The sequence below is a fragment of the Sus scrofa genome, chromosome 6 (genome assembly GCF_054392235.1).
Source record: "Sus scrofa isolate SSC_HxYL_T2T_F1_AM1 chromosome 6, Sscrofa_HxYL_maternal_Yorkshire_Landrace_v2.0, whole genome shotgun sequence".
Classification (NCBI taxonomy): domain Eukaryota; kingdom Metazoa; phylum Chordata; class Mammalia; order Artiodactyla; family Suidae; genus Sus; species Sus scrofa.
Genome location: NC_139388.1, coordinates 74,644,884 through 74,667,051, shown reverse-complemented (window position 1 = coordinate 74,667,051; position 22,168 = coordinate 74,644,884). Strand labels below are relative to the sequence as shown.

General features: G+C 47.4%; 1 protein-coding gene across 1 annotated transcript in view; it reads left to right on the top strand.

The window, feature by feature from the left end:
- Positions 1–22,168, top strand: part of CLSTN1 (calsyntenin 1) — a 77,598-nt gene that overhangs the window by 27,436 nt on the left and 27,994 nt on the right. Inside the window, exon 2 of the mRNA XM_021095293.2 lies at positions 10,772–10,894. Coding sequence (XP_020950952.2) covers positions 10,772–10,894 — 123 coding nt within the window. The remainder of the gene's footprint in view (positions 1–10,771; positions 10,895–22,168) is intronic.

Here is a 22,168-nt window from a genome sequence, read left to right as displayed (position 1 = left end):
TGAAATGCTTGTCCTGAGCAAAGTAAAGAAACACAAGCTGCGTTTCATTGTACCATTAAGGAGATGAATGGCTCTTTTGCTTAATTTAAGAATTTATTTTACACTGAAATACGATTTCATTCTATTTTTATGTATTTATTTTTTAGGGACGTACCCACAGCATATGGAAGTTCCCAGCCTAGGGGTCGAATCGGAGCAGCCGCTGGCGGCCTACACCACAGCTCATGGCAACGCTGGCCAGAGATGGAACCGGCATCCTCATGGATACTAGTTGGGTTTGTTACACTGAGCCATGACAGGAACGCCTGATTTTATTTTAAAGATAAAATTCGCATGGATGTAATTCACACAAATTGTAAAGTTGGCTGTTTTCGAAGTCTTAGATGATTTTGGTATGGACAACCTTGGTTTTCCTTAACGAGGTGGATCTTAGTCAGTGGCTGTAGGGGAGCTGGTGGGGTCTTGGCAGCGTCTGGAGACGTTTTTGGTTGTCAGGGCCAGGGAGGTGCTCCTGGCGCTTAGTGGATGGAGGCCAGGGGTGCTGCCGAACATCCTGCAGTGCGCAGGGCAGCCCCCACGTACAAATTATCTGGCTCAGAACGTCACACCTAATACATACAGCTTTTTCAAACACTTGCACATTAAATTTATTTGGGATTGTGATGACGAGGCCCTTAAACCTGCTTATAATTTGTCTAGAGACTCTGTGGAAGAGTTCAGTATTAGAAAAACATGAATAGGTTTTTTGGGTTTTGGGGTTTTTTTTGTTTTTTTGTTTTTAATTTTTTTTTTTTTTTTTTTTTTAGCTGTACCCAAAGTAGATGGAAGTTCCCAGGCTAGGGGTCTAGTCAGAGCTACAGCTGCCAGCCTACACCACAGCCACAGCAACTCAGGATCCAAGCTGCGTCTTCGACCTACATCACAGCTCACGGCAATGCCGGATCCTTCACCCACTGAGTGGAGCCAGGGATCAAACCTACATCCTCATGGATACTAGCCGGGTTTGTTACTGCTGAGCCACAATGGGAACGCCAAAGAGCAGTTTTAAAAATGTATTTTACAGAATCAGAGGAAACTGATTAGCCAAGTATATTAGCTATATTAGCCAAACTCATTCCCAGGAATAACCTCAGCTGAAAAGGAGAGCTGCTGTTGGTTGATTTCATGCAGTGTTGCTTTGGTTGATTGACGTTTCCTATTTTGGTTAAAAACTAAAAGCCGTTTTTTGTTTGTTTGTTTGCTTTTTGTTTTACACATAACAGTATCATCACAAGATATATAACACTACTTCTGTCTTTTGCCAAAGAAAGGGGATGATGTCAGGGTCTGCGGCCTGGGGGTTTCCTCTTGCTGTGGGTTGTATTCAGGAAGATGAGAACGGGAAGGCCAGGGCTGAGTCTCCCAAGCTTTGGTCTTTCTGCCCTCAGTTATGTCTAAAACAGCTCTTGCTTATGATTCCTTATCCGCAGGGAATTGTTGGATGCCCTGTGACAGGCCGGGCGGTGGGCCTTTCGCTTCTGTCCTTTCTGATCCTCAGCACAAGGTTGTGGCCAGTGGTCTCCTTCTCCACTTATGAGGCAGGAGTGGGCACCTGCCCCTCGTTGCAGAGCGAGTGGGCAACAGAATTCATTTATTAACTGAGTTCTGCTCGATCCCAAAGTTTCTGCCGTTTCTGCCAGATCACACTGTTTATAGCTTTTAACAGCTTCTTGCTCTCTAAGGAATTGCAAGAGTGCCCCGGTGTAACCCAAGAGAGGGCGGCTCACCGCTTCCCTAAGTGACAGCCCAGCCCCTCTCTGGCCGCACCTCCTTATACTCCAGAGGCCTGTGTTTGTCAGGCTTGTTAGTCCAAGGAAGAACCAGATATTTTTCTACCTTTATACTTTATATGTATTTTTAAAAAATGAAGTGTAGTTAATTTACCGTGCTGTGTTAGCTTCAGGTATACAGCAAAGCAATTCATATATATATAGAGAGAAGGAGATAGACGCATATCTATCTATATGTTTTTTCATATTCTTTTCCATTATAGGCTATTACACGATACTGAATATAGTTCCCCGAGCTGACAGTAGGTCCTCGTTGGTTATCTGTTTTATTTACAGTCGTGTACATTTTAATCCCAAGCTCCTAGTTTATCCCCCCCACCCCCTTCCCTGTGGCAACCATAGGTGTGTCTGTGTCTCTTTCTGTTTTGTAAATTTAAGTTCATTTGTATCATTTATTTTTTATTTTTTATTTTTTGCTATTTCTTGGGCTGCTCCCGCGGCATATGGAGATTCCCAGGCTAGGGGTCCAATTGGAGCTGTAGCCACCGGCCTACGCCAGAGCCACAGCAACGCGAGATCCGAGCCGCATCTGCAACCTACACCACAGCTCATGGCAACGCCGGATCATTAACCCACTGAGCAAGGGCAGGGACCGAACCCGCAACCTCATGGTTCCTAGTCGGATTCGTTAACCACTGCGCCACGACGGGAACTCCTGTATCATTTATTTTTTAGATTCCACACGTGAGTGCTGTCACATGATACATGTCTTTGACTTCACTTAATATGATAATCTCTATTTGCTGCAGATGACATTATTTCACCTTTTTTTTGTTTTTGTTTTTGCTCTTTAGGGCCACACCCTTAGGATTTGGAAGTTCCCAGGCTAGGGGTTGAATCCGAGCTGCAGCCGCCAGCCTACACCACAGGTCACAGCAACTCAGGATCCTTAACCCACTGAGCGAGGCCAGGGATCCAGCCTGCATCCTCATGGGTACTAGTTGGGTTTGTTACTGCTGAGCCACAATGGGAACTCCACATTATTTCATTTTTTATGGCCAGTGTTCCATCGTGTGTATATATGAACACCACATGTTCTTTATCCATTCATCTGATGATGGACATTTAAGTTGCTTCTGTGTCTTGGTTATTGAAAATAGTGCTACTATGGAGTTCCTGTCATGGCTCAGTGGTTAATGAATCCAACTAGGAACCGTGAGGTTGCAGGTTCAATGCCTGGCCTTGCTCAGTGGGTTAAGGATCCGGCATTGCCATAAGCTGTGGTGTAGGTTGCAGACGTGGCTTGGATCCTGCATTTTTGTGTCTCTGGGGTAGGCTGGCGGCTACAGTTCTGATTCGACCCCTAGCCTGGGAACCTCCATATGCCGTGAGAGTGGCCCAAGAAATGGCAAAAAAAAGCCAAAAAAAAAAAAAAATAGTGCCACTATGAACATTGGGGTGCATGTATCTTTTTTTCCTTTTGGCCGTGGCGTGCAGCGGATTGATGTGGGATCTCAGTTTTCAGACCAGGGATTGAACCCGGGCTGCACTGGTGAAAAAGTGCCAAGTCCTAACCACTAGGCCACCAGGGACCTCTCAGCATGTATCTTTTTGAATTAAAATTTTGTCTGGATATATGCCCAGGGGTGGGATTGCTAGATAGTATGGTAACTCTATTTTTAGGTTTTGTTTTGTTTTGTTTTGCTTGGCTTTTTGTCTTTTCAGGGCCACACCAGAGGCAGATGGAGGTTCCCGGGCTAGGGGTCTAATTGGAACTGTAGCCACTGGCCTCCACCACAGCCACAGCAACGTGGGATCCAAGCCGAATCTGCGGCCTACACCACAGCTCATGGCAATGCCGGATCCTTAACTCACTGAGTAAAGGCAGGGATCGAACCCACAACCTCATGGGTTCCTAATCGGATTTGTTTCTGCTGTGCCAGAACGGGAACTCCCTATTTTTAATTTTTCGAAGAACCCTTGTATGTATTTTTCTTCTGTTTAAAATATCCCCTCACACCTGAGAAACCTGTTATCCTTTAGAGGTATCCCTGGTGGCGGGGTGGGGGTGGGGGTCTCCTCTTGTTTCTCTAGGTGGTCCCTAGAACTGACCTCAGGTTTTCCAGCTCTCCTTTCCAGCCACATGCTAGACCTGCACTTCCCCTCCCCAGGAAATTGGGATGGGGCCGTGGGACTAGTTCTAGCAGAAGTGACTCCAGTCCCTTCTGGGTGGAAGGTTGAGCTCCCACTGGGAGACCCTCCGGAGTTCTCCTTCCCTCTGACGGGGGCGTGGCCGCATTTGGGTGGGTGGCTCCTTGTTCCTCTTGCTGTCTGCTCACTGATGACGTCCCAGCCCCGGGTGCACTGTTCAGCAGCCCATCTCCTAAGCCCTTGGTTCAAGCCGTATCATTTAGACTGTAGAGGGTCGAGGACATGTTTGTTCTCCAGGAGCCCAGCACCTTGCAGTGCGCTCATGCCTAGTAGGTGTTCAGGGAAGGTCTCTTGGCTCAAACGCCAAGTCAGTGATGATGTAAGGCTGAAAGGACCTTTGCTGTGAAGAACCAGGCATGGTCTGAGCTAAATAAGACTTTATGACTGGGCACCATGCCTAGAGAGTCCCAGAGACCGTATGTATGCCTTTTATATTCAATATAATACGTATATTAATATTTTATAAAATTGTAAGTACAAATATGTTTTGGGGGATTATGAATATTTTCTAAATTGTTTTTGAGAAAAAAATCAGCTGGAGATTTTATAGTCATATAATTTAAGACACTTTTCTATGCATATCATTTTTAACAAACGGCCTACTAAGATGAACGTTCTGCTGCTTTGGTCAGAAAAGAGCTGGATTTTTAAGTCAAAGTCTGGAATCCAAGGCACCTGTCGCCACCTAGTGGCGGTGTTCCTTAGCTGCCGATTCTTTGGATGGACTGAGGTTAAACATTTTGTCTGCAAACAAAACATGTCACATCATGTAGGATTTACCAGTGAAATGTCTACAGTCTGTCTCCCCTGCTCCCCCCTCCTTTTTTTGGCTATGGAATGCAGTGGCTTGATGTGGGATCTAGACCAGGGATTTGAACCTGGGCCACAATGGTGAAAGCACCAAGTCCTAACCACTAGACCACCAGGGAACTTCCCAATCTCTTAAAATGTAGTCACCTGTCATTATTTATTATGGTGTCAATGTTGGCCCAGTATGACCAATCTGGGGTCCTGAAATGAGGAGAGGCACACATTAAACAGTGGTTTCTGAAAACAGTGTGTTTCTCTGTATAACCAAATAAGAAAGGAATTGTTGGTGGTGCGGGATTGATGTCCACACCACCGTGCACCTCACTTGCCTGGGGCTGTGACTTATGTGACCTGGACAAGGGGCCATATCCTCTTTAGTCCAGGGAGCTGGGATGTGCTAGGGAGATGTAAGTTTTCTATCTCAAGTTAACCCTGAAGTGAACTGTTATATTCTTTTCATGTTGATTTCTAAATTGGTGGGAATTTCTAATGATTAAAATCTACCACAACCTCAAAAACTAGCCAGGTCCTAAAATAATAGGGATATACCCCAGATATAACCTACACTCGGAGAAGGTTTGATTGCTAGCCTTGCTATTCTCTGGTTTGATTAATGCTATGCCATTCAAAACTTAGTTGGCTTATTTATGATCCAGAATGTGATGAAATGAATCCGGTAAAGACTTTGAACATGGGTGACCTGCTTCTAGACTTCTGGCCAGCAGTCTCCTGTCTTTATTTTTGATTTTCTTGGGGGGGGAATGACTATAGAAACATCAGTCACTTGTGTCCATAAATGTTTTATAATGCCAATTGAATGTGATGAAATATTGAAAATATCATTGATTAAATATTTAAAAGCTCAGCTTTCGGAACTGGCCAAATCTCTTCATTCTCCTGCCAGCTTAAGGAGCAATTTAGAAATCTTGAATTATAAAATTAGAATCATGGGGGGGAGAATAAAAGAGCTGGGATGGTAGCTGTTCAGTCATTATTCCCCTTGAACCATTAGCCATTTTCAGCTGCAGGCCTTTCCATTAGGGTGGGCAGAAATCCATCACAGATTTTCTGCAGTTTGCTTAGCCCGGTATTTCTACTTTCCTGCTGGGTTAAGTAAATCCTGTTTGCTAGAGTCCCAGGAGTTTTATGGGCTCACATACTGGAATAGTCTCCTTCAGTTTTTGCTGCTTATAATTTTGTTAATAAAATCTTAAATATGATAAAAAAATTGAAATTGAATATGGCTGTTAATAGTCCTTTATTAATAGTGAATTGCATGAGTAACCGCTGTGTTTTAAAATGAGAGATTAGGAGTTCCCACTGTGGCACCATGGAATAAGAATCCAACTGCAGCAGCTTGGGTCGCTGTGCAGGCGTGGGTTTGATCCCCAGCTGGGCACCGTGGGTTTAAAGGATCTGGCGTTGCTGTGGCTGCAATGTAGGTCACAGCTGTAGCTTGGATTCAACCCCTGGCCTGGGAACTTCAATGCCATGGGTATGGCCATAAAATAAACATAAATAAATAAAATGAGAGGTTAGAGGAGTTCCCTGGTGGCTCAGTGGATTAAGGATTCAGCATTGTCACTGCTGTAGCTCGGCTCACTGCTGTGGGGTGGGTTTGATCCCTGGCCTGGGAACTTCTGCATGCTGCTGATGTGGCCCAAAAACTAAAGATAAAATGAGCAGTTAGTATCAAGTAATGGAGGCTTTGGAGTACTTTCTTTAAAATGGCCTGTTTCTCTGTTTAAGGGCTACACCTCCTGGCAGTGTTCCAGCCTATCCCATAGCACAGTTTCAATAAGACACCTGGAGAGGATGGGAGTTTCAGCAATTAAGTAAAACATTCGGGGTTCCCATCGGGGCTCAGTGGTTAATGAGTCTGACTAGCATCCATGAGGACACACGCTTGATCCCTGGCCTTGCTCAGTGGGTTGAGAATCCGGCGTTGCCGTGAGCTGTGGTGTAGGTCGCAGACGTGGGCCTAAAAAGCAATAAAGAAACAGATGGATAGGCAGATAGATAATAAAACATTCGACCCGACTGCAAAGTGTGTTGGCTGCAACCCTCTCTGATCAAAGGCCACAGCCAGCCAGACGGCCCTGCAGGGCACAGCGCCAGCTGACTCCCCACTGGCCTGGGGGTGCCTCTGAAGGAGACGGGCAGGTGGACCACAGCGTCTGAATTCTCTTTACCGAATCTTTTGTCCCGGGAGCAGTGTTTGTGGGGGGAGGAGACGTTTTTCCGGACGAGGCACTGAGCTTTTGGTCTTTGTGACCTGGGTTTGGTTTCGCATCCGTTCTCTGCCCAGTCCAAGCCGGGCGCACCTTTCCAGACAGACCCTCAGTGTTTTCAAGCTCACAATGTCTCCAGATTCTCATCGCCTTTGCTTGGATCATCCACCTGCCAGAAACGAAAAATAAAAACATCTTTCCAGTGTCTAAAACACCAGCTTGTACCTTTTTTTTTTTTCTCCCCCAGCTCTCAGCACCAAAACTTTCCTTTCTGTGAGAAAACTTATAAACCGGGGCACTGATTTTTTTTTTTTTTTTCTTTTGGCTACACCTCCAGCATTTGGAAGTTCCCAGGCCAGGGGTTGCACCCGAGCCATAGCAGGGACCTCAGCCACCGCCGTGACACCAGCTCCTTAACCCTCTGAGCCACCAGGGTGCTGATTTTATTTGTACTGCACATGCGGTTCCTATATACTCGCCAGATGGTTCCTGAGGGGTAGCGGGAATGAGCAGTCAGTCACCAAAAGGCCATGCTCTGGGAACCTGTTTTGGCACCTGTCTGTGCAGGAGGAGAAGTCACAACAGCACAACTCCTTGTGGCCTCTGCTAAGTGCCTGGCCCTGTCCGGGGTGTCTTATACATGCCTGGTTTGGTCACACAGCAGCCTGTGAGGAGGGTGTAGGAGCTGTCCCCAGTGACTTGAGAGGAACGAAGTAACCCCAGGTCCCAGGCTGACCGCCCGTTTTGGGGGGGGGGGTCACAGAGGAAAGAGGAGGGAGGTAGGGGCCGGGCAGAGCCATGGATGCTGTCGTTAGTTGGAGGAGGGGATGAAGTGGGGGACCTTGTCAGGGCATTCGAGAGATCAGAGCTCTTTGAATAAGACTGAGACGGGATTGGCCTCTTCCTCCTTTTCTCTCGAGCGTACAACAGAGTTTTCTGGAGACGGTGGGATGTGTACGAACGCAGGAGCATGTTGGCTGCAGCAGTGGTACTGAGAGCCTCTTGCCTGCTACTGAGCCAGGCCCTGAAGGGATTTGTAAAATTGTAAAACATCGCCATCCTTCTTAGGAGAATTTATCTTTAAAAGGGGTTATTTTCTGAGTTCCCAGGTGGCCCCGTGGTTAAAGGACCTGGTGGTGTCACTTCTGGCTCAGGTCACCACTGTGGCGCAGGTTTGAACTCTGGCCTGGGAACTTCTGTATGCTGTGGTTGTGGCCCCCCCAAATAGTAATTTTCATTAAAATATTTAAGGAGTTCCCATGATGGCTCAGTGGTTAATGAATCCAACTAGGAAGCATGAGGTTGCAGGTTCAATCCCTGGCCTCGCTCAGTGGGTTAAGGATCTGGCGTTGCCGTGAGCTGTGGTGTACGTTGCAGACGCTACTCGGATCCCGCATTGCTGTGGCTGTGGCATAGGCCGGTGGCTACAGCTCTCATTCGACCCCTAGCCTGAGAACCTCCATATGCTGCGGGAGCAGCCCTAGAAAAGGCAAAAAGACCAAAAAAAAAAAAAATTAAGTTACAGTGGGTTTGTGTTTTTAAGATGAATGAATAAACACTAACATTTTTCTTGGTTTTAATTTCCAGTACAGTGACTTCTAATGGATGGATCCCACGTGAGCCAAAGCTGTTTGGGGTCTTCAGTAATTTTGGTTCTGAGAGCACAGGCTTTGAACCACCCCTATGTTAGAAGCATCCCACCGCCGCTTTGGGAAGAGTCGGTATAGGAGGCAAGGATGAGGCTTTCTTAATAGGCCTAAGTGGGCGGCAGAAAGGATGAGAAATGGCTGTGTCTGGGTTTATTTTGTGGGTGTGGATTTTTCAAAAATGTCGCACATTGCACATAACATAAAATTTCCCATCATAACCATTTTTAAGTGTGAGCAGTGTTGAGTTCATTCATTTGTGCTGTTGTACAACCAACCCCTGGAACTCTTTTCATCTTGCAAAACCAAAATGCTATGGCCATTCCTCAGCGCCCCGTGGGTCTGGGTTAACTTTGACAGTGAAGGTAGAAGGATTTGCGGTTGGTTTGGATGCTGCCTGTGTAGAATGAGGCATCATTCATTCGAGAGAGGGTAGCTTGTTTCTGCATGCAAACCTAGGCCCATGCATGCCTGTTGGTTCAGAATTTCACACATGTAAGTGCAGGTGAGGGGGGATGCTTCTGAGCCTCACCTTCTCCTGTTGTCCTATAAGGGCAAAAAAAAAAAAAAAAAAAAAAAGTATCACATCATGGTAACATTGTACTAAAAATGCTGAAACATTTAAATTTAGTTTCAGATGCTTCTGGGTTGACTTACCCTTAGGGAAGAGACTCTGGATAGTTCCCTTGTGGTGCAGTGGGTTAAGGATCCAGTGTTGTCACTGAAGTGGCTTGGGCCACTGTCATGGCACGGGCTCGATCCCTGGCCTGGGAACTTCTACATGCCTTGGGGACGCCCCCCCCCCCCCCCGCAAAAAGAATAATAATAGGAAAAAGAAATAGGCACTGAAATTAAGTTTGAAATAAAGTTTCATAATGTTCCTTTTAATCACATCATCCATGATTAAGGGGTAGAGACATACCCTGAGTTGAAATTCCAACACTCAGAAGGTGAAAGGAAAATGGAAGAGTTCTAAGTGTGAGATGAGCCCAAATGGGCTGGTAGAGCCAGGAACCCGGGGGAGGGGCTGGGGAAGTCTCAGCAGAGACCCCTGGGGAGAGGGGGCAGGAGCCCTGAGCAAAACAAAAGGGACCGAAGCTACTAATGCATTTTCTCAGGGAAGCAGACTGCCAGGCCAGCAGTTCTTACCTTAAAAACAGAGGTAGCCATTCTCGTGCCCCAATTGTCTTGTGCCCAATTGAGAAGGAGAAGCGCCACTTCTCCAGCCATCCACCCCAGCCCCTGGGGGTTGTGGGGCATGGCTGGTTCACAGAGGCGGGGATGGAGGTCACGAGGCCAGTCACCTGCTCCAGGTGACACAGCCCCGGGCTGGCCTGACCCCAAAGGGGCGATTGTCGAACCCTGTGTTTTCAGACAGGTTTTCCCCAAGCTTTACGTTTCGTTTTCTTTTAATACCTTATATTTGTGTTTTTATATTCAAGTCTTATTTGCCTCTTTCTTTTATGTGTTTGCATGCTAATTTTCAATAGGTAATTTTATTGTACTGTTATTGTCGTAAAGAAGTATCGTTAAAAATTGAAGTATAGTTGATTTACAATATTATGTTAGTTTCAGGTGTACGACATAGCGATTCAACATTTTTATAGATTATACTCCATTGAAAGCTATTATGACATAATGGCTCTATTTCTCTGTGCTCTAGTATATCCTTGTGGTTTATCTATTTTATAAATAGTAATTTGTATCTCGTAATCCAAGAAATACCATATTTTGATTTGTAACTTTTCTAAGATAGGCTGAAAAAAGCAGAGGTGGCATGAGTGTGTCTAAGATACTGCCCATATCCACTGGTCTTTTTCCTTTCTTTCAATTCCTAGAGCAGTTTATTGCATGTTTTTGGTTACAGTGTATTTATTTTTGAACTCAGATAATTTCATTACCTACTCTAGAATTTAGAATTTGATCCCATTTGGGTCTTGATACCAACATATAGCAACAACAACAAAACCACAAGCGTGGCCTCCCCGACTCACGAGAGTTGTATTGTTTGAAAAGTGGGTGTGTGTCCTCAAAAGCAGTTGGGTGGAAAATAACCATTCTGACTTGGCCCCTGGCCCTTCTCTTCTTCTGTCTTTGAACACAGTTAACAAGCACAAGCCATGGCTCGAGCCCACGTATCACGGCTTAGTCACCGAGAGCGACAGCGCCGTGCTCCTCGACCCCCCGCTGATCGCCCTGGACAAAGACGCGCCGCTGCGCTTTGCAGGTAGGCTCCCTGTCTGAGTCCACTCCCCGCAACTTTGGCCTGGGGGGAGGTACCTCACACATCCTGTTTGGGGTGTTTCTGAGCCTTTCTGAGAACGTGTTGACAGCTAAGGGTGGTTTGTGGCCCCCGTGTGCCACATTTTTCCCTTTTAGTTGTAAGAGTTGGAGTCCCTGTCCGCCTCCCCCCCGAAAAAAGCCTGTACTTGTAGAAAAGCAGAATATTTAATTTCATCACTGTGTTCCTTGTCTTGATGTAACCAGAGAGAGAGCGTCTAGACCAGTGTGTCTCCGCCTCGAGGGTTCATGCAGAGCATTGGGGATCGTATTAAAATGCAGGCGTGGATCCAGTGGGTCTGGGCGGATGGGGGATTTTGCCTTTCTGACCTGTTCTCCGGTGCCCCTGGTCCCTGAGTGGCAAAGACCTACATACTCACAGCTCAAGATTCTCCTTGTACAACCTAGGTTTCAGTTACCTGCAAAGACTTCCTTGGAGGCATGGAGCAATCTTTTATAGATGAATTCTTTGGGCTTAGATTTTACGTTCAATAAATTTTTAACTTGAATTTATTTTATAAGATTGCAAGCTCATCACTTATAGAGATGCATTTCTAAGGTTGCTTTGGAGATTTTCTGCTTGGCTAACAACCTGGCATGTTCCAGATGAGAACGATTCTTGTTTTACATCAAGGCCTTAACTGGTGGAGGGAGGCGCTGCTTCACCCTGTCTTTGCCTCAGAGTCAAAATTGACCTTGTGAAGTTATTTATTTAGTCTTTTCTAGGGCCACACCGGAGGCATATGGAGATTCCCAGGCTAGGGGTCCAATCGGAGCTGTAGCCACTGGCCTACACCAGAGCCACAGCAACGCGGGATCCGAGCCGCATCTGCAACCTACACCACAGCTCACGGCAACGCCGGATCGTTAACCCACTGAGCAAGGGCAGGGACCGAACCCGCAACCTCATGGTTCCTAGTCGGATTCGTTAACCACTGCGCCACGATGGGAACTCCCATTTCTGATTTTTGAGTGTTTGCGTGCACATGGACACACGCTTTGCCCCTGACGCCTTCGGCTATTATGTACGCGTCCCCCTTGAGGGTGTGCCATTTCAGGGCCGTGTAAATAAACTTTGTGGGGTTATCGAGCCCGTGTTTCTGAGTGGACTGCACGGTTCTGACATCACATGCGTTATAAGGCGTGCTTGCAGTCAGAAGTCCCTCAGTGCCCTCTTTACTGTACGAATATCAGGGATATCAGCCGTCTACAGTCCCGTTGGTGGTAGAGCTCTGAGCTCCCACGAGACTCATGTGCACAGCGCTTACAGTGCATCTCGTGTCCCGCTTGCTGTTCTAAGCGCTCCGCAAATACGCGTCAGTGTTTAATCCTCAGCACCGTTTGAGGTAAGTATGCTCCCTGCCATCCCCATTTTAAAGAAGGGAGGCTGGGGCGCAGAGCAGTTAACTTACCTGCTCGTACGTGACACAGGCCAGGTTCCAGCCCAGGCAGGATGGCTCTTGACCATGATGCTGAGTTAAGCACCACGGGAAGTTACAAAGGAAGGGACATAGGAAATGAAATGCATCGAGTACTGACTTTGAAGGGAAACGTCGTATTAATAAAGTGTCCCTTATTTTTTCTTTCTCGATGGATTTAATTTTGTGTCATTGATCACAAGTTAATGTATTATCGGGAATGAGATAATACCTGTAAAGTTTGATGTTTTCAGAGATTCTCAGGTTTTTTGTTTTAATTGGTGGGCAAAAGTTATATATTGGGATTTTTAATTTTATTTGTTTTTTTATTTTTTTGGTCCTTTTAGGGATGCCCCTGTGGCATATGGAGGTTCCCAGGCTAGGGGTCAAATCGGAGCTATAGCTGCTGGCCTGCGCCACAGCCACAGTAGCGTGGGATCCAAGCTACAGCTCATGGCAACGCCAGATTCTTAACCCACTGAGCAAGGCCAGGGATCAAACCTGTGTCCTCGTGGATGTTAGGTTCATTTCCACTGAGCCACGACGGGAACTCTTATATTGGGATTTTTTAAAACCTACATAGAGAAGCAGTTTAGAGCCAGGCCTAGTGTAACTTGGTTGTCAAAGTGGACGGAAAAAGCAAGTCTTTTCCTCGCAGAGATTTTCATGGGGGAGCACAGCTGCTCTTACAGTCTTCCAAAAAATAGAATTCATGTACCATGAAGTTTATAGTTCACCGGTTTTTATTAACATTCATTCAACCACCAGCCACTAAGTTGAGAACATTTCACCTCCCCCCAGAGAAACCCGTGCACCTGTGGGCAGTCGCTCCCGCTGGCAGTGGATTTGCCTGTTCGGGACGTTTCATATCTGTACAACATGTGGCCTTTTGTGACTAACATCTTTCACTTGTCGTGAAGATTGGAAAGTTCCCCCATACTGTAAACATGTATCCATCCTTCATTCCTTTTTATTGCTGAATAGTATTTCATCATACGGATGGACCACGTTTCGTGTATTCATTCATCAGCAATGGGCATCAGAACTGTTTCCACGTGGTGGCGATTGTGGTTAATGCTGCTGTGAACGTTTGTGTGCGAGTCTGTGTGTGGATGGTTTTTGGTTCCCTTGGTTACACACCAAGGGGTGGAACTGATGCTCATCTACACTTGCCTGGAGCCTGGTCCTCACCCTACCAAAATGAGTAGCTGCACAGCGCAGGGAAGGAAGTACCTCTGCCCCCGCACCCCCTTTCCGTTGCCATGGTACCTGTCCTGCTACCCACCCAGCCACCACACAGAACACTGCCCCCGTGAGGCCACAGCAGACAAATACATCAGGAACACAAACCCTAGAGCCAACCAGCTTGTGCTTAAATCCTGGCTCTGAAATTTATTGGCTGTGTGGTCTTAAGCAAATTACTTAACATCTCTGTGCCTCACATTCATCATTTGTAAAATAAGGATAATGACATCACATACCTTATAGACTTTGGGGAATTCAGCTTGTTTCTAAATATGAAGAGCTTAAAACAATGCCTAGTACATAGTAAGCGCCATATACAGTGTTTATTGCTACTGTTATGAATCTTTTAAAAATAACCTTTTTGGGAGTTCCCGTCATGGCTCAGCGATGAACAAATCCGACTAGGAACCAAGAGGTTGCGAGTTCGATGCCTGGCCTTGCTCAGTGGGTTAAGGATCCAGCGTTGCCGTAAGCTGTGGTGTAGGCGCAGACACAGATCCTTCATTGCTGTGGCTAGGTGCTAGGTGCTCTCACATCCCCATTTTCCAGATGAGGAAACGGAGGCTCAGCAGCTTAATTGCCCTGCTCTCCACTTAATTCCCAGTCCCTAATCTGGCGTCTGGGGCCAGTCGCTGCTCCATAAATATTTGTAGAAGGAGCAAATGAGTCCGCCCAAGATCACAGAGTGCACAGACGGTAGGGCTGCCTTTAAGCCAGACAGTCTGCCTCCAGTGCAGTTCTTACAACATCGTAAGCGTCCTGGTTCACCGTCTTAGCCCATCCCAGGACCTGCATGTGGGCCCCCACCGGAGATCGCTCATCCGAGCTCCGAATAAATACCCGTGTCCTGTGGGAAGCCTGGTCACCAAAGTGTGCTGTGCATTGTCACTCATCAGACATTTCTGTGGGACGCACAGGAGCTGGCCCAGGCTGCTTTCTCAGAGCGAAGCTAAGAAAACGAAGTCTTGCCTGTATCACAAGCTCAGCACCCCCCACCCCTCCCCCACTTTTTTGAAGCTCTTCCCTTTAGTAGGTGGTTCCAGAAGCATTCTTTTCCCTGCCTTCCCAGAATGAGTCCCAGTATTTTATAAGATTAAACACATATGATAAGAATAGAATCCCAAAGAAATTTCAGGGCAAGAATGGGAACTTACTTTTTTTTTTTTTGTCTTTTCTAGGCCCGCACCTGCAGCATATGGAGGTTCCCAGGCTAGGGGTCCAATTGGGGCTGTAGCTGCCAGCTGCCGGCCTACACCACAGTTCACGGCAACGCCGAATCCTTAACCCTCTAAGTGAGACCAGGGATCAAACGCGCAACCTCGTGGTTCCTAGTTGGATTTGCTAACCACTGAGCCACTACGGGAACTCCGGGAACTTACTTTTGATATTGATATTTCCTTAGGTATTTAATGGCACAACTCAGATCTGTGCTATTTTTCTCCATATTCTTTGTAGGTTATGGGACTCACAGCCCTGAGGATGGCTGACCAGGTTCACTACCACACATCTCCGCCCAGTTTTGCTTTTTCAGCGTGTGCACTTGGGTGGGTGTTGTGTTTGCAGCAATGAGTTGGATGTATCAGGTTAGGCGGCATGAATTTGCCATTTTTGTACGTTGAAGATGTCAAAATATCTGAAAAAATGGAATGTCAGAAATTCCATGTGATTCAGCCTCCTCTAAGGCAGTAGTTGAATAGCAGTTTTAAATAAGTAAGGATCAGATGTCAGGACAGAAACGTCCTGCTGACAGTGACTGCCTAGAGTGAGCTCAGGTTAGAGGCCTTTGCTGTCAGGAAAGGTTTGAGATCAGTAATCGCTAAATATTCCGTAGCTTTTCTAGGTCTTCCAGAGAATGCAGCACATAAACGTTGGTCCCTGTTCTCAAAGCACTGATCCTCCAGGTGGGGAGGCGAACCCAGCACTGGCAGAGGTAGCCGGGGTACCAGGACTTGTGTAGTTCAGGGCCAGCTGAACGTGGCAGGCGGTGGGGGTGGAAGAAGGCAGGAGGTGATTGCCCGAGGCAGGCTCCACCCAGTTCCCGCTCAGGATGGGAGATGCCAATGGGAGGAGGAGGGCCAACAGGGCAGAGGCTCCGGAGGGTCCAAAGTCGGCTCCCGCTGCATGGCTCGTCTGTTGCCAGGCTGAATGGACGGGACGTCATCTCATGGTTTTCCAGCACTGTGTCCAGATGGTTCTGGGGCCCATCCATTGTGTGCCAGTTCCTGGGTTCCACTCTTTGCTGTTTGCGTCTGTGCTTCCAGGAGTACAGCTGAAGACACCTGCAGCCAGCCCCTGAGGCTTGGAAACCACTGACGGGCCAGTTTCTCTAACGCAGGCCGCAGCCCAAATGCATCAGAGCTACCTGGCAGGGCTTGTTCAAAACTCAGACTATTAGGCTCTGCCCCAGAGCTGCTGAGTGAGGATTTCTGGGAATGGGCTTGGCAGACGGCATGTTCAGCAAGCTTCTCAAGCAGTTCTTGGCACACCGACATTTGCGAGCCATTGCGGTCGTCGGCTTGGAGGGGATGCCTGGGCTGTTAGGGTGTGTGCTTTTTGTTGCTGGATATTTAAGGCATCTCAAAAAACTGTTGTGATTAGAGCCACACATGAACTTGTTCCAGAAACCAGCCTAGACCCGTGGGCAAGGAAGTCGAAGTCACTGTAAATAAGGGTCAGCCTGGATGTCCCTCTGTGGGCAGGAGTGCCACGTCAGGGAGAAGGAAGTGGGTCCACAGGGCCCTTTGTCGTGGACGCTTGCTGCTCAGGAGATGGCCACGGTCGCCTAACAGCCCCTGGCTTCTATCCCACTGGGTCCAGATTGGTGGGTCTCCAGCGGAGCGCACGCACCACCCACGCCAGGCTGACCAGATGCTCCCTCCTGGAATGTGGACAGAGGTGCTGATACCAGCTGTGGTCGCATGCCTTCTGTCCAGGCCCTTTTGCCCGGGGACTCCGGTGGCTCCTCCCTTGCTGGTCTCTCGAGCTGCCTTGGTTTCTCACCGTCTCCAAGTCCCTTTCTCTGGCCTGCAGTCAATTCTGGGAGTTCCCGGTGGCTCTTCAATGAAGTCCCTTTTGCCTGAGGGACCCTCAAGTGTTGGAGGGGTTGCTGGTGACCTCCCTAGGGGTGCGGTATGAGGACAGGACCACGCCTGAGCCTTGGAGACACCCCTCTCATCTGGGGAAGAGTTTGTGACCAAACTCAGATTTGGAAGAAGACAGAAAGAATGCCAAGCCAGCCGGCAGCCAGGGGACAGAGGGGGAAATGAGGGCCAGACACTCTCAGCCGAGAACTCTGGTGCAGCTGGACATCGGGAAGTCAGGTCTATACTTTGCTGGGTTCATTCCTTGTTATATTTTTATGTTTTGCTTTTTAAAAACATCTTTTTTTTTTTTTGGCTGTGCTTGTGGCACATGGATGTTCCCCAGTCTGGGATCAAAGCCATGCTACAGCTGTGACCCGAGCTGCTGCAGTGACAGTGCCGAATCCTTAACCCACTATCCTACCAGGGAACTCCGAAAAAAATCTTTTGGAAAGTTCCTTTTGAGTACTTAGGTGATCCGAGGGAAATGAAGAGTGGAGAGAGAGGGGGAAAGGTTTGGTCCATCCCGAGGCGAGCAGAGCTGGAGAGGTTGCGGGGGAACCTGGTGGGGCCTTTCAGACGTGGCGAGAGCAGACTCGTGTGGCGGAGCGATGGCGCATCGTCTGAGCTGAGAGGTCCTTCCTTGCCGAGTCAAGGGAAGACTGTGTCTAGGAGGGCAAACTGCAGGCAGAGGTGCTCTTTCTTTGTTGCCACTGTGGTGTAGCTCCACATACGTGTAACTGCTGTGTAACCACATGTCTGTAATTATCACATGTGTGTCACTAGTAGAAGGGGACATCCGGGTATAAATCAACGACAACTTTAAAAGCTTAGAAAAATCAGCTCCTGGGAGACCGAATGTTAAAGAAATGGGTGCCTGGTTTGGAGGAGGAAGATCCTAAACTGAGTGTAATTTCAGAGGCAGTAGGATAGTCACTGTGAAAACATCTGAAGAATTATTGTTGGAATTCCCGTCGTGGCGCAGTCGAAACGAATCCGACTAGGAACCATGAGGTGGCAGGTGCGATCCCTGGCCTTGCTCAGTAGGTTAAGGATCCTGCGTTGCCATGAGCTGTGGTGTAGGTCACAGACGCAGCTCAGATCTGGAGTGGCTGTGGCTCTAGTGTAGGCCAGCAGCTGTCGCTCCTATTAGACCCCTAGCCTGAGAACCTCCGTGTGCCACAGGTATGGCCCTAAAAAGACAAAAAAAAAAAAAAAAGAATTATTGTGAGTTTCATTGGCCACATGATACAGTATAAAAGGTCATTACCTGTATCCAGTGAGTTTTGTGTGGATGAAACAGATTAACATCTGGCTTTTAAGATCCTCCAGCAACAAACAAGCAAGAAGTTGTCAGGGATAAACAAACCAAACACCTGACCCCGTCACCTTCTCTCAAGTCTTTGCCGCTTTTATCTGCTGTTAGTTCCCTAAATGACAGTGTCAGCTGAAAACCAAGGGGTTACTCCTGCCTCTTTTTTTTTTTTTTTTCTTTTTAGGGCTGCATCTGCGGCCTGTGGAGGTTTGCAGGCTAGGGGTCGAATCAGAGCCATAGCCACCGGCCCATATCACAGCCACAGCAACTCGGGATCCAGGCTGTGTCTGCAACTTGTATTGCAGCTCGAGGCAACACTGGATCCTTAACCCACTGATCGGGGCCAGGCATGGAACCCGCATCCTCATGGATACTGGTTGAGCCATGACGGGAACCCCAACCCGCCTCTTGCATGTTCTCCATTCAGTTGGTTACCAAGTCCTGTCCTGCTCCTGAAATCCCTTGGGTGTTTCCTGCTGACATGGCCTTAGTCTAGCCCCCGTCATATCCCACCTGACACATGGCAATCATTTTAACTTGTTCACTCGCCCCTTGCCCGCTCCAGTCTCAGACCCACCTCCCCCAGTAAAATTGGGGTCCCCGTTGAATGGGTTCCAGAAGTGGGTGTACCGGCCGGTCTGCAGACACGGCAGAGACAGGCTGGGCCGTGCAGCTGGTACCGGAAACCCAGGTCTGTCTGGCATGAATTGGCGCTGCTCCTGGTAGTTTGGGCTGCCGCCTGCCAAGATGCTTTTTAAGTCATCACAGGCAGAAGGACCCAGTTGATCTAGCTGTGTGCTGAGCTCTTGTGGATTTGAGGCACTAAACCCTGTGGGTGCAGCTCACTCAGGCAGCAACTTAAGTACAATTGGTGGGGTCTTCAGAAAAGATAAATGTGCATGGTTTTGCTGCTCTCATTATAAATGGATCCAGTCAGAGAGCAGCCTGGAAATATGTGAATGTCAAAGTAATTGTCTATTATTTTAATTTAAATTTAAATCTTATATTTCATTTGTATTTATTTATTTGGCTGCACCCATGGCATCTGGACGTTTCTGGGCTAGGGTTTGTATCCAAGCCACCGCTGTGATCTATGCCACAGCTTCAGCAACACTCAATCTTTAACCTCTTGCGTCGCAGCAGGAACTACTAAATTTTTTTATTTTATTTTATTGGCATAGAGTTTCCTTTTAATGTTATATTAGTTTCAGGTGTACAGCAAAGAGAATCTGTTCTACATATATATATGTCTATTCTTTTTTCCCATACGGGTTATTGTAGAATATTGAGATTTTCCTGTGCTATGCAGTAGGTCCTTGTTATCTATTTCATCCGTCTTGTTAGTTATCTATTTTATATATAGTAGCGCATATGTGTTAATCCCATCTCCCTGATTTATCCTTCCCCCAATAATGTTTATTCCTTTTTTTTTTTTTTAATCTTTTTGCCTTTTCTAGGGCCACACTCTCGGCATATGGAGGTTCCCCGGCTAGGGGTTGAATTGGAGCTGTAGCCACTGGCCTGTGCCAGAGCCACAGCAACACGGGATCCGAGCCACGTCTACAACCTACACCACAGCTCACGGCAACACCACATCCTTAACCCACTGAACAAGGCCAGGGATCAAACCCACAATTTCATGGTTCCTAGTCAGATTCGTTAACCACTGAGCCACGACAGGAACTCCAGTAATGTTTATTCTTCTATTAGATAATCATTCCTTTGAGATGTGATTTCATAACAAATTGTCATCCAGACATATGTTCAGAGCAAATGTACAAACTCCCCTTCCTCCCTCCCGCCCTTCCTTCCCCAGTTTCTCCCATGTTTGCTGCAGGCAGCATCATTCTTGCCGTTCCTCACTCATAATCCCTCAGCCTTTGCCTTACTTTCAACCACACCCCGTATCTGGCCACTTCTCACCCTTCCATGTGCCTCTGGTTCTGTCCTTCAGCATCTCTTCCTGGATGCTGCTGGTATTGTCTGTGCCCTCTTCACGACTTACTTGCAGCACAGCAGTCAGGTGATTTCTTTGAGGAGTTCCCTGGTGGCTCAGCGGGTTAAGGACTCCTCTCCATTTGCCCTGCTGTGGCTCTGGTTACTGCTGTGCCTCAGGTCTGTTCCCCAGCCCGGGAATTTCTGTGTGTTGTGGGTGCAGCCAAAAAAAAAAAAAAAAAAAAAAAAAAAGCGAAGTCTTTCAGAATATAAGCCGTATTTATTGATTTTTCTGCTCAAAGCTTTCCAGTCATCTCCTTCTCACTTGGAGGAAAAGTTGCAATGCTGTAGTAGCCACTGTAGGTGCAGGTTAGTTGTGTGTGTCTGAATTTCATCTCTTGTCCCTCCACCCCACCCCCGCCTTTGCTCAGCTGCTCCAGCAGACAGGCCTCTTTGTTCCTGAGCTGGGCCAGGCCCTGGTCTGCCTCAGGACCTTTGCATGTGCTGTTCCTTCTGTCGAAACTTCCCCAGATGAGCATGTGGTTTGCTCACCTAGTTTCCTGGGTTTCTGCTCTGACATCATCTTACCAATGAGGCCTCCCCCAAACACCTAAAGTCTAAAGTGGAAACACACCAGTCCCTTCCTACCCTCCGGTTCTCCCTCTCCCTCCTCCCAGCCTGACAGCTTGAAGGGAGCCATTGAAGGAGTTTATAGCTACTGGCAAACAGTTCCACCCCCCCCCCATAATCTCATGGTTGGGAACAATCTCAAGGACCCTGCCTGAATGGTGAGCGTCTTTAAACTCTTAGCAATGCACCCCGTAGGCGGCGTTAATCAGATCAGACACTTCATCCCAGGGTCTTAAATCTCACCTATGCAACGGCCTTGACCTTGTCAGGAGAGCACATGCTGTCACTCCGAGTTACGGGGGAATGGCTTCACCATTGTCTCTTCACAACAGTAAATTCCAAGTCAAAAACTGAGACATTTTCTCGGAATTAAATCTGGGCAAATTGATTTATCTTTTTTTTTTTTTTTTTGGTCGCACCCGCATTGTGTGCAAGTTCCTGGGCCAGGGATCGAACCTGCACCACAGTCGCAACCAACACCACAGCTGTAGCAACGCCAGGTCCTTAACCCACTGCACCACAGGGAACTCTCGAACTGAGTTTTTGATATGACTCACTTTTAGTATGAATTTTAGTTCACTTTTAAACAGCCCCACGTGGCTAGTGGGCAGCACAGGTCTGGACAGAGCTGGCGTGTGCGCCCAGGAAGCTCAGACAGAAAGATCCACAATAGCCTTCTGTCCATAAACGGCAGGATGCTGGAAGGACGGTGTGTTCACACAGGAGACTATCAGTATGGTGAGAGCCGGCGATCCTTGAGTGCTTTCTTTACTCTGGGCAGTGGTTTCAGCTTGAACTTGAACTTGACATGCATTAACTCATCAGGTTCTCAGTGTGTGTCGCATTGAGAGTGGATGAATTCTCTAGCTGCGTGTGCCAACAAAGACGAATGACTCTTAGACGCACATGGTTGGGAGAGGTTGAGTGAGAGAGCAAGCCACAAAGATTGCCACCATCGGGTGCTATTTTTTAAAACTCAAAACCAAAATGAAACAACACTGTTCAGGGATATATAAACATGTGGTGAAACTATTAAAAAAAAAAAAAAAAGCCAGGAATTCAGGCTGGGTAGCCTGTGGGGGAGAGTGGGTTTCCCAGGGAGGCCACTCTGAGTCTGGGGAGAGGGACTCCTGGCCTGGTTGCGGAGCGAGAGGAGCAGGGTTTCTATTGACTGGGGAGAACAGCTGTTTTCCTGAAATAAAAACGATCTGGTAGATCCCTACCGTGAGTATCAAATGTGGTTTCAGTTCACGTTTAAGCAGATGTTCCATTAAAAGAGGCATTTGTAACTGTTGCCTTGGTTGAGCAGTGGTGTTGAGAAAACACTGCTATTTATTCCCCTCAGGAACTAAGGGTTAAAATAAAACCCTTTGTTCCAACTGTTTGGTTAAATCTAATGATGAATTGAATGTTACCAGAATCTAGCCCTGAGAATTTAGCTTGAAATGAACATCCCAAACCTGGAAACTAACAAGTAAACTGTTACTTATAAACGTTATCATCAAAGTATTCATTAAAAAGAAAAATCCCTGTGACACCTGCGGATGTGTTAGGAAACTTTATAGCAGTATTTCCTCCCTAGGCTAGTGTAATTCCTG